Source organism: Perca flavescens, chromosome 13, assembly GCF_004354835.1.
Source record: "Perca flavescens isolate YP-PL-M2 chromosome 13, PFLA_1.0, whole genome shotgun sequence".
Taxonomy (NCBI): Eukaryota; Metazoa; Chordata; class Actinopteri; order Perciformes; family Percidae; genus Perca; species Perca flavescens.
The window spans coordinates 15,426,749-15,447,173 of NC_041343.1; the positions used below are offsets into that span (position 1 = coordinate 15,426,749).

Genomic DNA, 20,425 nt, shown 5'->3' on the forward strand with positions numbered 1-20,425 from the left:
GGTTGGCTACTGGCAGAGTTGGTAGAACACCCCCTCCTCTCTCGTTCTCTCTCTCTCTCCCTCTCTCTCTCTTCAGCTGCCGCGATATTTTCCAGCTCTGGAGCCTCAACCGCACAGCTCGATCGATTCGCATTGATTGTCCCTGACGAGCTGCTCCACTTTCTAGCCAATGTCAGCCAGTCTGCGATCGGGAAGGAGAGAAATGAAGGAAAATCTCTGCCGCCCTGGCGGTGTCATTTCCACACACTTGGATTGGCCGCCTGCCAGCAGACAGGACAGCCGAAAGAGGTGGAGTGGACTCTGGCTGAGCGCGAGGAGGAGCGACCGGGGATGGGGCTGATTTCTGTCAGCCTTGCATGGTGGATAAACTCTGTTCTCCAAATACTGTACATTGATGGGTGAACTGAGTGTTTACCCTCCACCACCCTGCATCAACTCCGTAAAACGAGATAACACAATATTCGAAGTCACACTTGTCACAACAATGTGACAATGCAGATATAAACACTTAAAACATATTTAGTTAATTGGGCCTATCTAATGTTTTATCCTCTAATCATAAAACAAAACCATCCCCGCACGTCCAGGCAATTTTGTGTTGCATAAACTCACTCCCTTAAAAAAAAAATCCGGCTACGCACCTTTAACCCTTTTTAACCTTTATAATTTAGTTATTTTGAATAAATTATATCATCATCATTCGAGCTGAAGCATTATTAAAGAGACATACAGCAAGTAATTATTCAGGCAGAGTACAGTCATCTTTGATCAGCCCTCAGTTTTATTTTGAATCAACACCTCTCCCCCCTCAGCTGTCCTGAGATCACACTGAACCTCGTGGCCTCTCTCGGTTTATTATTGCCTCGGCTGAAGCGCGCGCACCACAGAAAAGTCCACTTCGGTTTTTCCGCGAAGCTCCAAAAATCTATGAAATGTGTTTGCATGTTCCTCTCTGCAAGCGGGGATGTAGAGGTGGGATTGCAAAGACCGAGAAAGCTGGGGGAACCCACGCGTTCAGCCTCAGAGAAAGTACGCTTTTCCAAAATAACGGACGGTGAATATTTTTTTTCTTTTCACATTTGTCATTAACAGACAGGCACTCTGTAGGATTTTGTTAACGGAGAATAAGCTTTTTTCTGCCCTCTTCTTTTTTTGTCACCATTCTGCACGGCAGGCTGAAAGACGGACCGCTCGGACTGTGGGAGCCCTCCCCTCTGCTCGGATCTGCTTTGGTAGGTGCGAATAAAATGGGCCCGTGTTTGCAAATATGCAGATACATGGAAGGGGAGGGAGTAGGGTTGGTGATGGGGGATCATACTTTGTTGAAGTCTGCTGAAAGTTGGGATGTCATCTTCTAATAGGATCAAGTTATAGCGGGGTGAACCGGCGCTCTTCTGTCGGCTATATCCTCAAATGTGCGACTGCAGACCATATGCTGGTACCGCAGATAGGCTACCGTGTCATAGATCACTGAGTCCAGACAAAAGCCAGCTATTTTGATCTCCAATTACTCTTGGTGGAAAACAACAAAATAAAGGTTTTATAATCGCCGGTGAATGGACAGGTAATGATTCTTCAGCACTGTGCTTGGATGAAAGGGGTATTTAACAAGCTGCTGTCAGGTTTTCAAGAACAATCTTCATTTCTCTTTATTTAAAAAGTCGCCTCCAGATACGGATCGGCACAACAGTGAACCAAACGCCCTATGCTTTATTGTGAATCAGCTGTTAATGACGCGCACTAAACTTGGCGCTAATGAACGATATATCATGATCAACGCGCATTAGAGTCGGATCAGTCTTACATTTGACAACAGACTCTTCCTGATCGTCACCCTGTACAGCCTAAATTAAACTTTTGTTTAACCCTAACAGCATACACTAGTAGCCTAAACAGATACCATAGTGTTCCACTCTCGTAAAGACAGGTGAAGAATTCATCAGCTTTTTTCCAAATGTCATATTCTTCTTTTTTTTCTCCGGCCCTTATTAGAAAGTTCCCAGGTACAGCAGCTTTCACCGCGGAGATTTACAGTTATCCCCCTGCAATCAGCCACCAGTAGGCTATCGCAGGTCCATGTGCTCCACATGTTTGCGAATAATTTGAAGTGTCAGTATGCACGGCTTTGTTGTTAATCTCCACTAACTTTTTGTGAGCATATAGCCTCATTAGGAAGAATAAGACGCTATGGACAATGGATGAAGCCGTGAGTCTTATTAATGTTTAACTTCCTCTGTTCGTGCGTTTGCTAGTGTATGCACCTATGCACGAGGGAGGGTGTGCGTGTCCGTGTGCGCGCGTCAGTCGACAGGAGGTGGGAGGAATAGAGAATGTAGACAGCGCGTCTGGATTAAGTATTCTGGCTTCTCCAGAGGTGTAACTCAGCTGCTACACAGTTTGTGGCGGGCCAAATGCCTCATAAACCTGCAGGAAATTAGACAATATTTTTCCCACCTCCGTTAAAAAGCTGACTGCAATTACCTGGCACCTGCGCATGCAGTGCCGTCAGAAACGTATTCAAGAGTTGGCCTACTCCATTGCCTGAAGGAGGTGAATTGTCTTATCAAACATGATATAGGGTAAATGGTTAATTTAATCAAAGTTCCATAGGATCATACCTTGAGTTTATCCTTTCAATGTGTTCATCACATTCCCAAACTAAATGATTTCATGTGTAATATCAGGCTGCTGTGGGCACCAAGTCAATGTGTGTTAATTATTTAAGCAGCCATGATAGAAAAACATCCTAGATTCCTGGTAGTTTGTGGTTTCTCTCATGTTTTGATTTGTGCTCTGAATAAGATGATTGGCCTACAATCTTAAAATCAATGGGAAATATAAACACACACTGGCCCTAAAGGCTTTCCTTCATTTCTCTTTCACCTATTGATCGAACTTTTTAACTTAACTTGACTTAACCTTTTACTACTGAACCAACCAACCATTCATCCATCAGTCAGTTGTCACTATATTGTGGACTGACATTCATTTTTATTTGTGGAAACTGTTAAAAAGTTTGAAGGTGTTTTCAAGCTGAGAGCTGCATGTGAGTGTTGAATGAACTGTCCATGCTCATACAGGTATCATAGTGCTGACAAAATTCACTCATCTGCACTGTGGCTGTTAGGAAGTAATGTGCAGTATTATCTATTAAAGTACTACTTAATTCACCAATGATTTAAGCTTTTTTGTATATTGTATATATTTGTATATTAGTTAATTAATTAAAATTAAGACCTCTGCTTTTTCCAACAATTCATACACAAGTATACAGAATGTAACCTACTAATCATATTTGTGCCTTATGGCGTAAAGGAAAGGTTTTTGGAAATGTTATTCACTTCACAGTTACATTAAATACAAGATTGATATCACTCACATGTTTGTACGCTAAGTATGAAGCTACCGCTAGCAGCCCGCTAAAAAGACAGTTTGATGTTTTACTGAGGGTTACTATTTCATGACCAGGATCAGTTACTTCCTGGAGTCTCCGCTGGTTGCCTGGCAACTGTTTGTGGCCAATAATTTATTTAGCGCATAACCCATAAACAAAATTTTTTTGTTTTTACACTTTGGTTATTGTACGGATTAAACAAACTGAATATCACATGTTAATTAATGAGTGTTAGAACTGCTGATTTTGTTACCTTTCAACAGATCCAGGCTAACTTTTTCCCCGTTTCCAGTATTTATGCTGAGCTAAGCTAACTGTCTCCTGACTTTAGAGTACAGACATCAATGTCGATATCTCTTCTATATTCTCTACCTGCAAGAAAGCGAATAAATGTATTTCCCAAAATGTTAAACCTTTCCTTTAATTTGAGTGTCTGTCTCAGGTCACTGATACTGAGCTGCAAGTTTCATGCAAATTATTAGATATAAACAAACCTATACACAAGCTGGGGAAACTATTTACAGGCCGCATTGCCAAGTAGCAAACAGGGAGACAGCAAAAACAGAATTTCTCTCAAAGGATCAATACAGTATTCGGAATATCTGGATAAAAACACCACATCTCACACTCACATAACACTCCATTCTGCTTTTCATAACTGTTTGCACAAAATAATGTATACATGGTCACTAACAGAACAGCTACAGTGTATGTGAACCCAGACTCAATTATAAGCTATTAGCAGATTCAACAAAATCAAGCTTCACACACAAATGAATACCCATACTGTATATCATGTATCAACATATGTGACATTTTGTTAACCACTTTTAAACACATTCTCAGGTTCTGCAGGTCAGCTACTGTTGACAAAGTGTCCACAAAGTGTCCACAAAGTGACAAAGAACTGACATCACTCAGCAGATTCAACAGGCTGGAATTAATGTCAAGATTTTCACTAAGTGTATTTACATTTATAATCACATTAAGAACGTTGTGTTATATCTCCTCAGGCTTGTCTATATTTTACACTTAATGACTTATTGACTATTAAAACTAGAGTAATTATCTAGCAATCCGTTTTACTTTCCTTAAAGTGTAACAAACTAACAAAACAGATTCAGTTTAGATTACAATGAAGATGAGGCATTAAAGAAACAGTTCCAAATGTCTTATTAATACAGTGACTGCTCCTGCTGCCGTTTTGAATTTACCTAAACAAGAGGCCACCAATTTTTTTTATGGATGTTTAAATCGTAGGGTCAGATCATGCCTCTCCGGCCACACCTGCGCTCTACAACGTCCAGCTGAGCTCATTGGTCGATCTGAGAAAGGCTGTTGGACTGTATTGATCATTCGGACCATTTATATCCAGATCTTTATCTCTGTCCTTCAAACCTGTGTAGCACGTTGAAGAAAGACTCAGGGAAATATCAGGTATAGCTAATATGTACACCTATTTTTATGCTGAGACAGCTTGAGTTGCAAGAAATGCAGCTCTTATACTGTAGGCTTTAACATGTGGCTACTAATTACAGTGCTCTTGTCAGGCCAATTCAAAGAAACCTGAGGTGTAAGGCTTTAATGTGAAACACAGAATTAAGTCTATAGCATTACAGGAAATTGAGTATACATGCTTAAAGGACAAAACGACACCAATTATCTGGTTTCAGCAGTATGGCGCTGATACTCTCAGTACTAGAGGCAGTTGTGGTTTAGGACACAGTTCACATAAGGACATAAACCTCCTCTGTAAATGATGTGGTGAAGGGATCTGCAGAGCCATGACAGTGGAAGTCGAGGAGGGTGATTAGCGTAAGACTATATGCCACGTTCAGGGTTGATGTTGATGGAGAGACTGTGACGGATAGGTCAGTTGGATGGAAGTCAGATGTACACACAGCAGAGGAGAGTGAGTGTGAGGCTAAAATAGGTAACCATGCTTTCATTTGTTACACAGTGTGGTAGACCAAAGCAACAACTGTGGTGTGGTGCAAACAAACATGTAAGATACAAATTTGTCATTCAACACTGGTTTGGTGGAATTTTTGTTTTTATTTGTGACAGAATATTGACTTGGAAGTACAGTTTGCAATTTTTGTCAGGTAACTAAATGTGTAGAAATGACACACAATAAAATTACTATCTATGAGTACTTGAAATAAAATTATTAAAATGGGTTTATTTTGTTTTACAAATCATAGGATTGTTGTTGGCCATTAAATACCTTAACTATATGTTATTAGTACATGTACCTGCTTGTGATGGGGTGACAGTAGCTCAGTCTGTAGGGAGTTGGGTTGGGAACCAGAGGGTCCGCATACAGAACAAAATATGGTGGTGGACCGGTACAGAGTGAAAACTTGCGGGATTAATAAAGTATAAATTATTGTCTTTCTGTAAACATAGCATAGGTTTACATCACCAAAGTATAACACTGTGCATTGAGAAGAATGACTGAAGTATTTAGCGATTGTAACACTGTGTTCAGCTACAATACAAATGAAACTTGAGCTTACCTGAAGTCCAGACATTTGTCAAAGTTTTAATATTTTACTAAAAAAACAAAACCAGTGTGTGTGTCACTGTGTTATCCTCGTACAACAGGGGTTGCTGGGATTGACGCAAAGCAAGTCAACAGTATGAAAAAAGTATTGTGTCATATCCATACTATCACGATCTCCAACCCTATGGAGGAACAGCAGCTAAATTAAATGTCATTTGCCTTTTTAAAACCAGTGGTGTCATCAGCAGGTCAGCTGTTGACATAATACTTCCCTGGCCGAATTATTATCTTACAACTGATAGGTGATATGTTTTCAGGAGACGCGATTGCCAAATTTGTCACTTTGTAGCTGTCGTGAGAACTAATTTTTTTCTAGCTATTGATAATATGCCAGTTCATTAATGATGTGAAAACTCAAGTCTTTTATCACATTTACTGTATTAAGAACATTGATAAAGCAGTTGGATCAGAGCTGGATATTCTCTCAAGCCATGATTAATCAAGAAATGTGTCGCTGTACACATAGATAGCCAGATTTACTTTACGTAAATGCACAGCTGCCATAGAGCTAATTTAAAACAGTAAAAACTTAATGAAAAATCACTTCTTACAACATTGAAGTATTTATATCTGTCCACTAAATATATCATTTCAGGTCCAATATTCCATAAAGACACAAATCCCCCATGTATCACTCTGATGATTTGCAGTGCTGTTATGCATTCAACCACAACTGAGCAGAGATGCAGTTAGTTTGAGATGCCTTAGGGAAACCGGACCCTGGTCAGTGCTGTAGTAGGAGAAACTGAAACTATGAGGCTGAGGGGCTGCGGAGCTGGCTCTGGTTCGCTGGCGCCACATCCCCCTGAGCTGGTGAGAATGTGGGGGCTGTGCTCTTGCCTTTGAAGCTTTACCTCCCACTAATTCTGGCCTTCCAATTTCCACACACTGCACACCCCCCCCCCCTCCATCCTCTTCCCCTCCCTTTCTCTTTGTTTCCCTTATAAGGACTGGCCCGGCCATTTCCTCAGCTTTTCTGTGGGAGGTGGTACGCTTGTTTGTGAACATGGACAGGTCAGGAGAGTAGCGGCACAGTTTTTCTTTTCATAGATGAGCAGTCACAGGAATCTTACGCTAAAGGCCGGTGGATGGATGCATCTCTTTCCAGTGGGGAGTCTCTCACTCCTAGCCTTGGGGAAGTCTCTTCATAAGCCCCACTGCTCCATTTCATATAATATTTTGCCACAGGTTTGATCTTTAAAAGTAATCGGATAGAACATTATTTCTATACAATGATAGCAATCAAAAGACATACAACTTTAAAGATATTAAGTTCAGATGCCTGAAAAAAAGAACCTCAACACTAAATCAGCAGACTTAACAAACTCGACATCATTTGACAAGTAATAAATATAAAAATATTACATAATGCCAAATTATGCAAACAACTGAGTTAAATACTGAAATAAAAATAAATGTTCTAAGTCAGTTTACCTAGTCTTCAATACCTGTTGGTAGCTGCTGTAGTGCTCTGATACAATAGGAGTCAGTGACACTTATAGCTTACGTACACATCAGAATTAAACACAGACAGGGGCCAATACATGTTTTACATTTTTAGCCCTGAAAATCTTGACCAAGATATAAACTGTGTGGTTATGGGTATTTCTTTTATATTCTCACCTGGAATACTCTGTAATTACAAATGTGTAAACTGAGCTTAATCTGTTACCTTATTACCTGCTTGAAAATGGTACCCACGTAAACCTTGATCTATCATTTGTTCTGTGTTCGGTGCGAACAAAAACAGATTATTTTATATTTTTAAGGGAAGTTAGTCATTTGTGAATTTAACAGTATTTATCTGTAATAATGTCCCTAATATTTAAGACCGACTTTATCAATAAATTGTATTTCCCTTCCTTTCATTTAAGAAATGTTACAGTTATTTATTAACAATCATATACTCATTGATCTGAGTGTATAACATTGTGATATCTATGTTTCCCTTATTAGACTCTCACACAACAATCTGGGAAGAAATATATAGCCAAAAGCCGAGAGACAGAACAAAGAAAATTGATTTTCTTTTCATTAGTGAGCCCAGAATTATTTACAATAACAATGTATATATGTCTCACCGCTCTCAAAAAGCCCTTTTAAGCTGCAGCAGGCAGCTCTAAAACCCCCCATTGTACACTACCTGGCCAAACAGCAGACATACACAGGTAGCAACTATCTGGTGAACACCATGGAGCATTTACATGCCTTGGAGTTGGAGACCTAAAACTGAGCTAAAACTGAGTGAATACGGAACTTATGTTCTTCAGGTAGCCAGAAAGACAAATGAATGCTAATGTTGCTTCTTAACGTCTGGCATATCAACTTAAAAGGTGATGTTCATCTTCTCAGTTCTTCTTGCATTTGCCAAAGCTGACCCTGAACAAAAATGGAAATGTATCTCTTGAGTTTCAGTGTTTTGGTGAAGTGATCATTTACCTCTCTTCTCTCCCTGTGTAAAGTTTCCAGATGGCCCATGGAAGAACGTGGATGAGGGCTGAGCTGTAGTGCGGGCAGAAGGCTCCGGGGCCTGCCTGTTGTCGGCTGGCTCGTTGGTCCATTGAGGTGAGGCGCCACTTCCACCGGGGCACAGAACGGACCGAGAAAAGGTCTTTGCTCCCCCTCCTCGCCCACCCCTGCCCCCTTTCTGCCCTCACCCTCAACCCAGGCACATACGCTCTGGACCATGTCTAGCGGATTGTCGGAGGGGAGCCGGACAGAGGACCATGAGCGGAGTAACTGCAAACAGGACTCTCCTGTTATAGAACGCAGGAACCGCAGTGGCATCATCAGTGAGCCCCTCAGTAAGAGCCTTAAAAAGTCCCGTACCCTCTCCCAGTATACAGCAGTCTCCTCTGCCACCAGCAATGGACACAAGGAAAATGGTGAGACTAAGAGCCACTCAGCCAAGCCTCAGCCACCCCCGCAGCCCCAGCCCACTGTCTCTGCACTGACAGCAGCCAAGTTGGACCGGACCCTAGAACAGGTTCTAGAGGGACAGAATGGCCTGCTGCACTTTGCCCAGGCAGCAGCCCTGTTAAAGCGGGCCGGTATGGAGCACATGCTCCTGCCTGGGGGCATGGGAGTGGGAATTGGCGGTGGAGACGCAGGCTCGGGGGCTAGCGACTTGGAGGGTACGTCTGTTACGGATGCCGTAGGTGGTCCTGTTGACTTCCCATATGGAGTAGGGGGTGGTTTCCCCTTCAACCCGGGGCTTTTCATCATGACGCCGGCTGGAGTGTTTCTGGCGGACAACGCGCTACACATGGCCGGCCTGGCCGAGTACCCGGCGCAGAGCGAGCTGGCCTCTGCTATCAACTCCGGTAAAAAGAAGCGAAAACGTTGCGGCATGTGCCCACCTTGCCGACGGCGGATTAACTGCGAGCAATGCAGCAGCTGCCGGAATCGCAAAACAGGCCACCAGATCTGCAAGTTTCGCAAATGTGAGGAACTGAAGAAGAAGCCCTCTGCTGCTCTGGAGGTAAGTGGGTAGTGGTTATGATGTGCCATTGTATTGTGGGTCAGTCTTTAGGGTTCAAAAAAATAAGCTGAAAGGGTTTTGATCCAAAGAGTTAATACAGGGCTGCAAAAAGTGACAAAAACTCAGGTGAGAAACCAGAGAGCCAATAAGCCATACCTTTATCTTTGTGGGATCTAACATTTAGAGTTGATCCACAGGGAAAAACTGGGAAATTGTTTAAAAATAATAATAGAGAGATCTACAAACATCACAAACAAATTTTGGCTTCACACCTGAAAACAATTCCACTTTCAGGGAAATAGTACAGGGAGGCTTTTTGGTGGGGAAATGGCTCCACAAGCAGGGAAATGACAGGTGGTGAGGAGTGTTGTGGTTATGTGCAGGGTAAGCATGCACCATGGGGTGTCTTTAATCCGTCCACCATAACCACACAATCACCCTGCCCACATCTTTCAATTGGAAGGCTAATTCGCTATCTTAAATTAAAGATTACACAATGCACTCCCTTCAGTAGAGCATTTTCTGCTTGGTCACATGTACATCCTCTTTGTGTATATGTTGTAATCGTAGAATTTTTTTTGTGTGGACTGTAATTGTGAATATGTGTACAGTATGTGTTTGTGTGTAAGTGTACATGCGTGGGTATGTGTGTGCATGTAACAAGGTCCATCTGGGCACAGCGCTGTCATCTGGAGCGCCAGGTGTCAGTGTGGCACATGCCCCCCCCCCACACCCACTTTTGCTGATGCTGTCCTTCTCTCCGGTGTCCTTCTCTCCTGCTCATCTAAATGGCCCTCCAAACTTCCTATCTGTTACCTCCATTACCTCAGTGGCCTAACTAAGACCGGCTGTGACAGAACGACCAATCATGAAAACAATGTCAGCAGATGTTGCATCTCAGAAGAAATAAACTTTTGGGATCAATGAATAATAGTGTCACTTTGGCATTACATAATGAATTGATAGATATGTAACACAGTGTGAACAGGAAGGCCTCTGGTCTAATTGACACAAACTGGATTTGTGCTTCAAACTGCTAATGGCTTTACTTCTTTCTCTTTCTGATGTTGATTGAGGGTGACAGCTTGGCCTCTTGTTTGTGGGCTGAAATGTTGGTTGTTAAATCTCTATGTGCCGACTTCGGCCATCCACGGAAAAACTGCTACATAATTAAAGGGGATGGTTTGGTTATTGGAAGATTTTGAGTGACACAAACTGAAAACACAGTACAGTGTGATGCCATTTTAAATGTAAGATTCACCTAGTTAGCTTAGGTCACTGATGTTAATGGAGCTTTAAGATCGACTGGACAATTCCATTCTTTGCCGCAAAAGATATCCAACCAACATGATAATACAGCTACACATATTCACGTATTTGTGCACACACAGGGTTAGATCTTTTAAAAGGCCATATAAATGTTTTTTTGCATGTTTTAGCCCATTTACTAGTGTATATGATTTACTTAATTAAATTAACTTAATTAAAACATCATAAAACTGATGAATTTTCCAACAGTGATTTGCAACAGTTTTGGAAGGCACAGGCAAATAATGTTGTTCTGCTGATAATGGCGTCACATCAGAAAACTCTTCTGTGTCGTTCTAATGGGCAGTTACAAACAATAGATTCAGTAGTTTTGTATTTGGAGGACTTGTTGTCTTGACTTGTGTTCATCACAGTGAAGATTTTGCCTGGTTTAATCGTTGTCAGATTTATGCTGTTGTAATTTCTAAGGCTGTGCTTACACCTACATGAATCATAAATCTGTGCTTACACCTGCACAGGTTGATGTGAAAAGTCAGCCTTTCATCACACAACAATAATTTAGACTTTACAATGTAATTGGCAACAATTTTCATCCCATAGGTTGCCAAATGGAAACCAATGGTTGCCTGGGCCACGAAGAAGAGCACATTTTAAAACAGTTAAAAAGTACATAGCAAAATTGGGAACATGATTTGTATGACGGTGAATAAATTAAAACTTTCAAGAACCGTGGCATGTTCCTTTGATAGTGTGAAACTGAAGGATTGACACGCTTGTCATCACGGGCCATTGCAACTGAAAAAAACCTGACTTTGTCACAAGTTGAGAATCAGACTGAAGTGTCTGAATACTAGCATGTTGTTCTCACTGTTGCATTGTTCATTGTTGCAAATTAATGAGAGGCTTTATTTGGCTTCGTTGATGATTCACTTAAATGGTGAAACGTCAGCTCGCTATATAGGTGGTAAGACTTAATGTCTGTAACAGAAAGCAATTTAATTTATGATTTTCTATTGATGTTGTCATGGCAGTTAGCCTAATACCAGTCATTCACACCAGTGATGCCAAACCCAAAGGGGCTTGAATATTCATGCATGTTGATGTTGATATAGGTCATCATGTTGCTTGAGACGTCAGTCTGCTGATGTTGCCAGTGGCCACCTCATATGAAAGAAACTCCAGGGTACCATAAACCTGCCAAGCCTCCAAGTACCAAGAATAATAGCAGTCTGAATATTGACTTTAATCGTATGTACTGTAGCCCTAATTACCTTGCACACATTTTGGACTCCTGACATCTCAAAGTATGTACAACTCGCTAATTTATCTAATGCGTCTATCAAGCAATTTCCCTTTTTCAGACCAGAAATAAGAAGGCTAATCTCTGCTTGCAGCTTGACAATATTAGACTAATAAATATTGTTAAATGATAATATATGTGCTTTTAAAAGTGTGTGCTTCTTGTGTAGGCAACACTTCTCTATTATATCATTCCTGATAGCGTCTGCACAAAATCGGTGTAGGCCTAGTTGTCAAAAGCAAACAGTGTGGAAAAAACGGCTCATAGACTGAAACATTGTCTGATCTAGTCCATCAGATGTCAGAGTCAGCATGAAGGTTTTATATTTTTCACTTGGCTGAAATGTGGATAATATTACACTAAAGTTGGTCCATTCATTAAATAGAAATACATGTGAATACAGTAATGATCAGGGTCTCATTAATTGCAAAAAATAAAAGCCACATTGATGAAATGTGACATATGTACAAAGAAGCAGTGACTTTTCAGAGAGCTAAAAGTTTGTGCAGTGCCACAGATGTACTGAATGCTTTAAGCACGAGATTGCAATGGGAGAAGGCAAAAAACATTTGTGCCAAAGTTTGCAGCTTTTGCACATCTACCCACACAGAAGGCATGAATCAAACCTTAACCTCAATCACCTGACAACCCACAGCATGACTTTTTTTAAGAAAGATAATGTGACTATACATGTGTATTGCAACACAACTGACAGCATGTAAAATACACCTGGATAGTAACTAGTTTTTAAGTTAAAATTAGACTAGTATTCTCTTTCAATCAGGAAACCATCAAAGAGATCTGCAACCTGTTACCTCTTTGTCCCAAACTTGATTTTTCTACATTACTGCAGTTTCACCTTTTTCCCCCGTACAGAGCTCTGACAGTAGTACATTTTCAATTTTGCCTGCTTTTTTATTTGTCCTCATCCGCTCATACATTTCCCATTAGCAGTCTAGTAGTTGTCTCGAATGGCTTTGTTATTAAGTCAACAGCTCTTGTCCAGCAGGTGATTAGATCAGAGAATACGGCATGGGCCGCACTGTCAGTGAGCGTGATGTCATCAGTACAAGCTAAATGTCAGAGAATGAGATTCATGGAAGATGTGCTGTGTCAGTAGAGAGCAGAGAGTCAGCAGTAAATCGCAAATGTCAATAACAAGTAGTTGATGTAATAATGTCAATTACCGTATGTTTTTTCTGTGTTTAAAACAGGGCTTCTGTAAGTGAAATTCCTGCTTCCCCTTAATGCATATTCAGCACCTGTGCCAGAGGAGAAGATCGTCCCGGCTTTCAGAGTGAACTGCAGTGAGCCTCAGCTGTAGCTCAAACAGCCCCTGAGTGTCACATTCCCCTCCAATCAAAGATAGAGCGGCACATCCCCGTCTGCTGTGGCTGTTATACTCAGTGTGCAATCTGTAAAGGGGCATGACGACTTATTTAACATGTGTCTTGCGGTCAGTTTGCCAGATGGTTTTTACTGCTTTTTGTGTGCACACACACATTTGAGTAAAAAAGACTTTGGCTCTGTTTTACATTATTTGCGTGAAGGGTTACGTTCATGCGTTTGTACGAGCCTGTGAGCGTATACGCGTCGGTACACAAGTGCGGTCCAGCAGCAGCAGTGTGCTTATTTTAAGGTTGTTGACGGTTTCCATTGAAAGCTCATGGCAGCTCAAAGAGGAGCGTAAAATTGGCAAGTGAGGGGGAGTTAGCATGCTGAAGCCTTTGCCACCTCATAGCTAACTGGCTGAAGATGTCTGGATTTATTCTGGGAATGCTACATTTGAGAGAAATAAGTGGGAAGGCAGTTCCTTTCTGCTATATGTTTGAATACCCTCCAGTAGTGTCAGTCTCAGCGCTGCTGTTCAACACAGAGAGAAAGAAGAATCGGGGTTAGGAAGTTGTAATGTATCTTGTTTTTACTTGTATGTGCACGTTCAGGATGTACTGTACCGGTGGGTGGGTAATATTTGAAAATATTATAAGACAGGAGCGGAGTTTTTGTCTTTGTCTACTTATAGAATATTAATATATAATAATTTCATAATGAAATTCATTGGTTGTGTCAAAAACTGTGCTTCTTTGTCATCAGACACAGCTCACAACAGGACATACTAGTGTGGTCCATTGGGGGCCATTTTGCCAGTATCAGACGTTGATATGGGAGTAGCGTATTCCCTCATGGTCCTTCCTGCCTCCCAGACTGCGTACACCAGACAGTCAGGACAGAAGAGGCTCATGCAAACTGACAGGCACGCAGAGTGACACCAAGACACATGGATGTGTGGGGAAGTTGCTGGGCAGACAGAGGGACAAATTTGGAGTGGACAGAGGAGGCTAAGGAAGACAGAAAGAGGGAGAAGGAAAGTGAGGTAGCCAAGGTGCTGTACTGTTGACTGCCTTCTGGATTACAGGACATTAACCAAACAGAGCTTTACACAAAAGAGAGGCAGTGGCTTTATTTGTAAAAAAGAAGTAAGCACCGTTTTTTTGTAATTTGCAGGTTAAAACTTCTAGATGTGTATAAAACATGTTTTTTTAAACATTTTTGTTACATTTAACAGTTGTTTTAACAGCATTTCAATCAAATAAATCCATGCTGTTGAAACAACCATCATATGTAACCTTAATATCAAAATAATATTTAAATTATCAACCAAATGTAGCCCAGTTTTAACCTAGATGCCCACATGTCTTTTGACCTGTGATTACTGGACATGAGTATTGATGGTTAGTGTGAAAAGATTTGGATCGTTAGCTTTAATATTTATCACACTGCATATATCATTAGCATAATATTAGACATATTCACAACACAAATAATTGTTAGTTGCAGCCCCATTTACACCAGTGACCTGGACATGCAAAATAACTTAATACAGGATTTATGGGTTGAACTGATGGATCAGATTGTGTGTGTTAATACTCCTGCACTGGCTACAAGATGTACGTATTGGTCCAGTAAGAGAAATTGTATCAGCGTATTTACATATCCATCACAATTGACTTCTGGAAGGGAGAGCAGGTTGAGGAAAACGCTTCACCCCTTCAGCCAGAAAAACTGTAGGTGTTTATGCCAGCTGGAGATCAATGGTGTTCTGATTCAGTAGGTTTACTTTTCCGCTCCTTGTGAGCTGCAGACAGTGTTACATCCCACGTGCACTACTGCATGTGGAGATGCTTTGCGTTCATCCTGTCAGGTTTTCTTTCTTCTTGTGGGAGTCCAAAAGGGAATTCTCACAATTGTTGATGGTAAAGCCATGAAAACAATAACCAGAAGGCTCAGTGGTGCCCTAGGGCAAAAATTGAATTCATGATGGCTTGAAGTGACTTACAGGAATTTGCATCAGTAACACCTTACGACATGTGCTGTAATCTTAAGGACCACGTTGTGGTGGATTTACTCATTTAAAGATGCTTTCTTCTCCAACTTTTGTTGTATGTTACACACAAATTGTTTGTGTTATGCTAACACAAAATTCAAGTTACCTTGTGTGAAAAACACATCCATTGATTTCAGTGATTGGCCACTTCACACCCACAGATTCCATCTGTTTGAACCTGCGCAATCAGTGTTGGTGAAGGAAGGGTTTTTCTATCCCTGAACTGCAGCCATTTTTCAATTGATTGCTCATGTTTGATAATGAGGAAAAACAGCATTTATATTTCAAGTAGTTGTTTTTCTTTACACACACTACGTCGTGGTCAGTCCGGCCAATACCACATTTTCGACATCTGTGGCAGCGCCAGATGTTGTTGCCCTCTGACTGTCTTCTTAACAGCTGAGCACTGCTGTAGAAAGGTCATCAGAGATGGATTATGGGCCAACGACACTTAACACACAGACCATAAAATAATGTCGGCAATATGTTGGCTGTTAACCTCCAGGTTTGTGGTTCCTATTAATATTCATTTGAGCCAAAAATAATTTCCTAAATATGTATGTATTTGCTACATCTTTGAGAATTGATATGAAGTTGAGAGGCTGAGATGAACTGGCACATGCATACTTTATGTGGGCCACAAACAGCACTGTGGCATTCAGTGTCTCTGCTGATAGATTATTCCTGATTGAGCCAATTCAAGAAATAAAGCACAGTGTGGGTTATATTTGGCTGAGATCACCAGAGTAATTACCTTGTTTGAAGTCTTTTTACCCGAGCGAAAATGTTTCATTTTTGTCAGCAGGAGTAAACTTTCAAAATGGAAGTATATGATACCTGTGGAGCATGAACCCCGCTGTTACTCAGTTTCATGTCAAGATATGAACAATAGCATTCAAAAGAACACTTTGAGGGTAGTGGAATGGTTTAAGTGGGCCTGAAAAGTAATTAGGGCCGGTATTGTTTTTAGTGTCAAGCAAATTTGCTTCCGATGCCTTTTTGAAAAACTCATAATTTCACTACAGCTGTGCAAGAGAGCGGCGCAACAAGACGCACTGAATTTTAAATATGATTATATTCAGGTTACATATTGTTTTTTTTCATTGGAATTCAGATAGAATTTAAATTTTTTTTATGTCTTCAGAGGGCAATACAGTTATGTGAATGGTGCATGACACTAACATGCAGTACATATTCTGTTTTCTTTTCCATTAGATAAGTGTGACTGTATGCATGGGTGTGTGTATCTCACAGTATGTATGGATCCCTATTAAGCCCTCTCCTGTAGAGTACTGGTGGAAAAGTGAATCTGCATCCATCGTCCATCCATGAGAATTTTAGTTTAACAGTCTCACTATTTGGTGTGAATGGGGGGTGTATTGTGAGTGTCGGTTAACGTGCCACTGTGTGTGGAGGTGTGTGACTGTACTTGAATACATATTGGTTCGGTGTGAGAGTGTGTGTGGGTGCATAAATGTTTGTCGAGCTCCTCCTGCATCGCTCCAGGCAGATCAGGCTTACGGAAGAATCCGTGCTGCAGAATTGAGTTGCACTTTGCAGGACGCCAGACGCGCTGCAGCTCCAGGGACCACGAGCAGCTCTCTATCTCCTGACTGGCAGGCCACTGCTGAGCCCTGCAGCTGCATGCATGTGTGCCACTCCTGCTCAATGCAATCAGAGGCACAGATAACCACAGTGAAAGAGGAACGAGAGACAGAGAGCTGCATAATCATTGATGGTGTGGGAGAGCAACGCGTGTGGTGGCTAAATAATAAATGTGGCATATCAGGTTTTGTGTGAAGCCGGGACTGAAGCCCATTCCTGTGGTGGTGCTGAGGAAGGAGGGGGGCAACTGTTGGACAATACAATGCAGAATGCAGATATTTCACACATACTGCTCATCCAGGGAGAATGAGTGGAACAGAAGTTAATCGATTAACTTGTTGGACATCAATCATGTAAATCGTTGGTAAATTTTCAACTAGAAATACTCAACATTCACAGGTTCCACCTTTCTAAAATGTGAAGATGTTCATCTTTTGTCTGTTGTTGTTGTTGTTGTTGTTGTTGTTGTAAAATTGCAAATTGAATGTATTTGAATTTTGGACTGTTGATTGGTCAAAAGAAGCAATTTAAAAGACTCCACCTTGGGCTCTGATAACTTCAGATTTTCCTTTTTTCTTTTTACGTTTCATACATTAAGCAAAACAAAAACAACGTATAGATGAGTCGATATTGATAATACTCACTTGTTGCAGCCCTAAACAACGGCGAATGCAGGAACAGGACGGCAACACTATGTATGCCTCTTTGTCAAGTGAAGAAACTGTAGCTTCTCACTAAAGTAGTAGATTTGCGATTATATTTAAAAAAAATGTGCTGCTTTTCATTAACAACTCCAACCTCCTCTCCTCTCTCTCACCCCTCCCTCCCCTCCTTTCCCCTCCCCTCCTTGTCTTCTGTTTCTGCAAGAAGGTGATGCTTCCTACAGGAGCGGCGTTCCGGTGGTTCCAGTAGGACTCCTCCTCCACTCCCTACCCAAAGCTCTGCCATCAAGTGCAATGCCAACTCCTGGATTGTCTCCGGAACAGACACTGGCTAATAAACAAACAAACAAGCAACAAATAAAAATTATATAAAAAAAAAAAAAAAAAAAAAAAAAGCAGAAAAAAAAAAATCATTCGGGGTAATGGATGCACCTACTTATTCCTTGAACCAAAAATGAAGCTTAAAGAAAAGCATCTATGGCAACTTTCATTCCCTTTTCTATGTTTCCATTTTGGTACCTTTTGTCCTTTTTCCAGCAGGTTTTTTTCTGTTGCTTAAACATGGAACTGTTCATTGCCAGAAACAGAAATGACGGACTGAGTGTGGACAATCAACTAATTTCTGTGTTTGGTGTTAATGTTGTTCATGTGTGGAAAGATACAGTACTTGTGTAGAGAATGTAAATTTACAGCTATATTTCAAAACTAGTGGCTAATGGCAAACATTATTGTAATTCCTCACCATTATGTTACTTAAACCCTTGTCTATTTTATGATTCGTTTCGTTAGAGTCTAGTTTTCAGACAGATCACTGCTTGTCTTTGAAAGACAAAGAAAATGTTTGAAAATGTGACGCTGTTGATTTTGAATTTAAACTAAACTCAAAAAAGTCATGTTATCAGGCGGATCTCCAGAGATTCTTCACTGGGTTGAAGATGCTGTTCTCCAGAGCCGTCACTACTGTAATCTCCTCAATCAGCCCTCCTCTGCATTTCCAAACTTTTCCTTTAGTGAAACTGGCAGCCTTATGTTACTGTGGCCCTACTGAGCATGTGCCAATACTGCTCTGGGCAATAGCACTGTAAGAGACAGCACTTGTTCTGAGTCTAGCCTACTGAACGCACTGAGACAAGATTACATTTTTTTATTTGTCTGTTTATTTGTTATATTTTCATGATTTTGATATGTTGCTGGGTAGCTACAGCTTTTAAAAATAACCAATCTTTGTATTTGTTTAGAAAATTGGACTGGTTTTGTGAATAAAAAGGAATGCATGTATTCGTGTCAAAATTTACAATTCTGATGTTTGTCTTGTCTATTTGCATGTTTTTTTAAAAAAGAAAAACTGCTGGTTTGACAAAAAGAAACATTAACTATACATTTTCGAAGAATACGAAAAAAATGTTCCTATTTCTTTTATAATTGGATGGTGTTGAAAATTCTGAAAGATTCTAATGCGAGCAGAACTCATTAAAAGTAAATCAGGTGGTGGCATGGATCACCATGATGTCCTTGGTTTGACTGAGATATTTCTCTCACTGCTTCTGTAATATCTTCCTATAGTGGAATAACTGATGGTAAAATGCTAAAATGTAACCAAAATGATTTAAAACATGTTTGAATAAGAACAATTTTGATTGCAGTGTTTCTTTAAAATGCACAAAACCTCCTGAAAATCCCCTTAAATCTTATCTTTTGTCAATCATTTTCTCTCTTCTTTAAGATCTTTGTGACATTTAACCTACCTTGTTTTGTCTTGAGAGCTATTAAGGCTATTCATAAGAAGCATGAATAAATTGTCTGTGTTTATTGCTGGATGTGTTATGCACACATGGAGTAGAAGGGAGCGAAGTTTGGATAAAGACGTGGATAAGTGAAAGCAGTGCTGATTTAAAAAACCTTTCCAAAATGTGGTCAATCTCACATGGGTGTAATAACTAATTCTAATGCCTAAGGTCTGTGACACAAGAGTGAATTTCCATTTCCTGCTAAGTGATGATTCTCACAGATTTTTTTCACAGCTCCATAGTCACTCTTTCATATCCAGGTGGGGAAGTAGATGCAGATTTCTGCCGCAGCCGAAGTACTGAGTGTTTTTAATTAGCGAATATCCTCGGTGAAGGCCCAGTATGGTGGGCTTGTGTACGAGCTCGTGATCAGCTTGGCGAGCTGAGGGTTGGAGAGTGTAGCTATATTCCCAGCCCCCGTGACAGTGCTGGGCTAGTGCCATCGCCATGGCGATGGGGGGAGTGTGTGTGTGTGTGTGTGTGTGTGTGTGTGTCTAGGGTGGTGGTGGGGGGGTGGCGGCTAAGGCCTTTCATTATTAATGTGCACCGCGGCGTCCTTACCTCCTCTGAGCCCGCACAGCTCACTGCCTGACCTGCCATCCAAGGGAGAGGGAGTGGGGAGGGGGGACTGAGGCAGAGATAAAGAAAGAGAAGTGAGCCAGAGAGAAAGAAGGAGACAGCACAACTAGTGTATAGTGTGGAAGCACACAACTGGAAAGTAAAAAAAAAAAAATCATCCATGTACTTCACATTTACACCTGAGACAGAAAAATAAGAGATTAAGACTTTAAGTGTGGGGTGTGGTTGCAGGTGACTGTGGCTGCTGCCTGCTGAGGTGTAGCAGCCCAGGGGTGGGAGATGGCGGGCAGGGGTGTCAGCTGATGGTGGTTCTTCATGCAGAGGGGTGTACGGCTTGGTGAGCAGGCCTGTCACACTGGGAAAATCCTGGAATCTTATCACTGCCTCACAGACTCTG

At 41.1% G+C, this 20,425-nt stretch overlaps 1 protein-coding gene across 2 annotated transcripts; it reads left to right on the forward strand.

The window, feature by feature from the left end:
• The first annotated feature begins 883 nt into the window (after positions 1-883).
• cxxc5a (CXXC finger protein 5a) lies at positions 884-19,290 on the forward strand. Of its 2 annotated transcripts, none has more exons than XM_028595767.1 (4): positions 884-1,054; positions 1,175-1,232; positions 8,423-9,441; positions 17,868-19,290. In XM_028595767.1, exons 3-4 carry the CDS (start codon positions 8,647-8,649, stop codon positions 17,910-17,912), a joined length of 840 nt encoding a protein of 279 aa, XP_028451568.1. In that variant the 5' UTR covers positions 884-1,054; positions 1,175-1,232; positions 8,423-8,646; the 3' UTR covers positions 17,913-19,290. The 2 variants fall into 2 exon arrangements, with proteins under 2 accessions (XP_028451568.1, XP_028451569.1); XM_028595768.1 differs by having other exon boundaries at positions 886-1,054; positions 17,871-19,290.
• Positions 19,291-20,425: the final 1,135 nt, after the last annotated feature.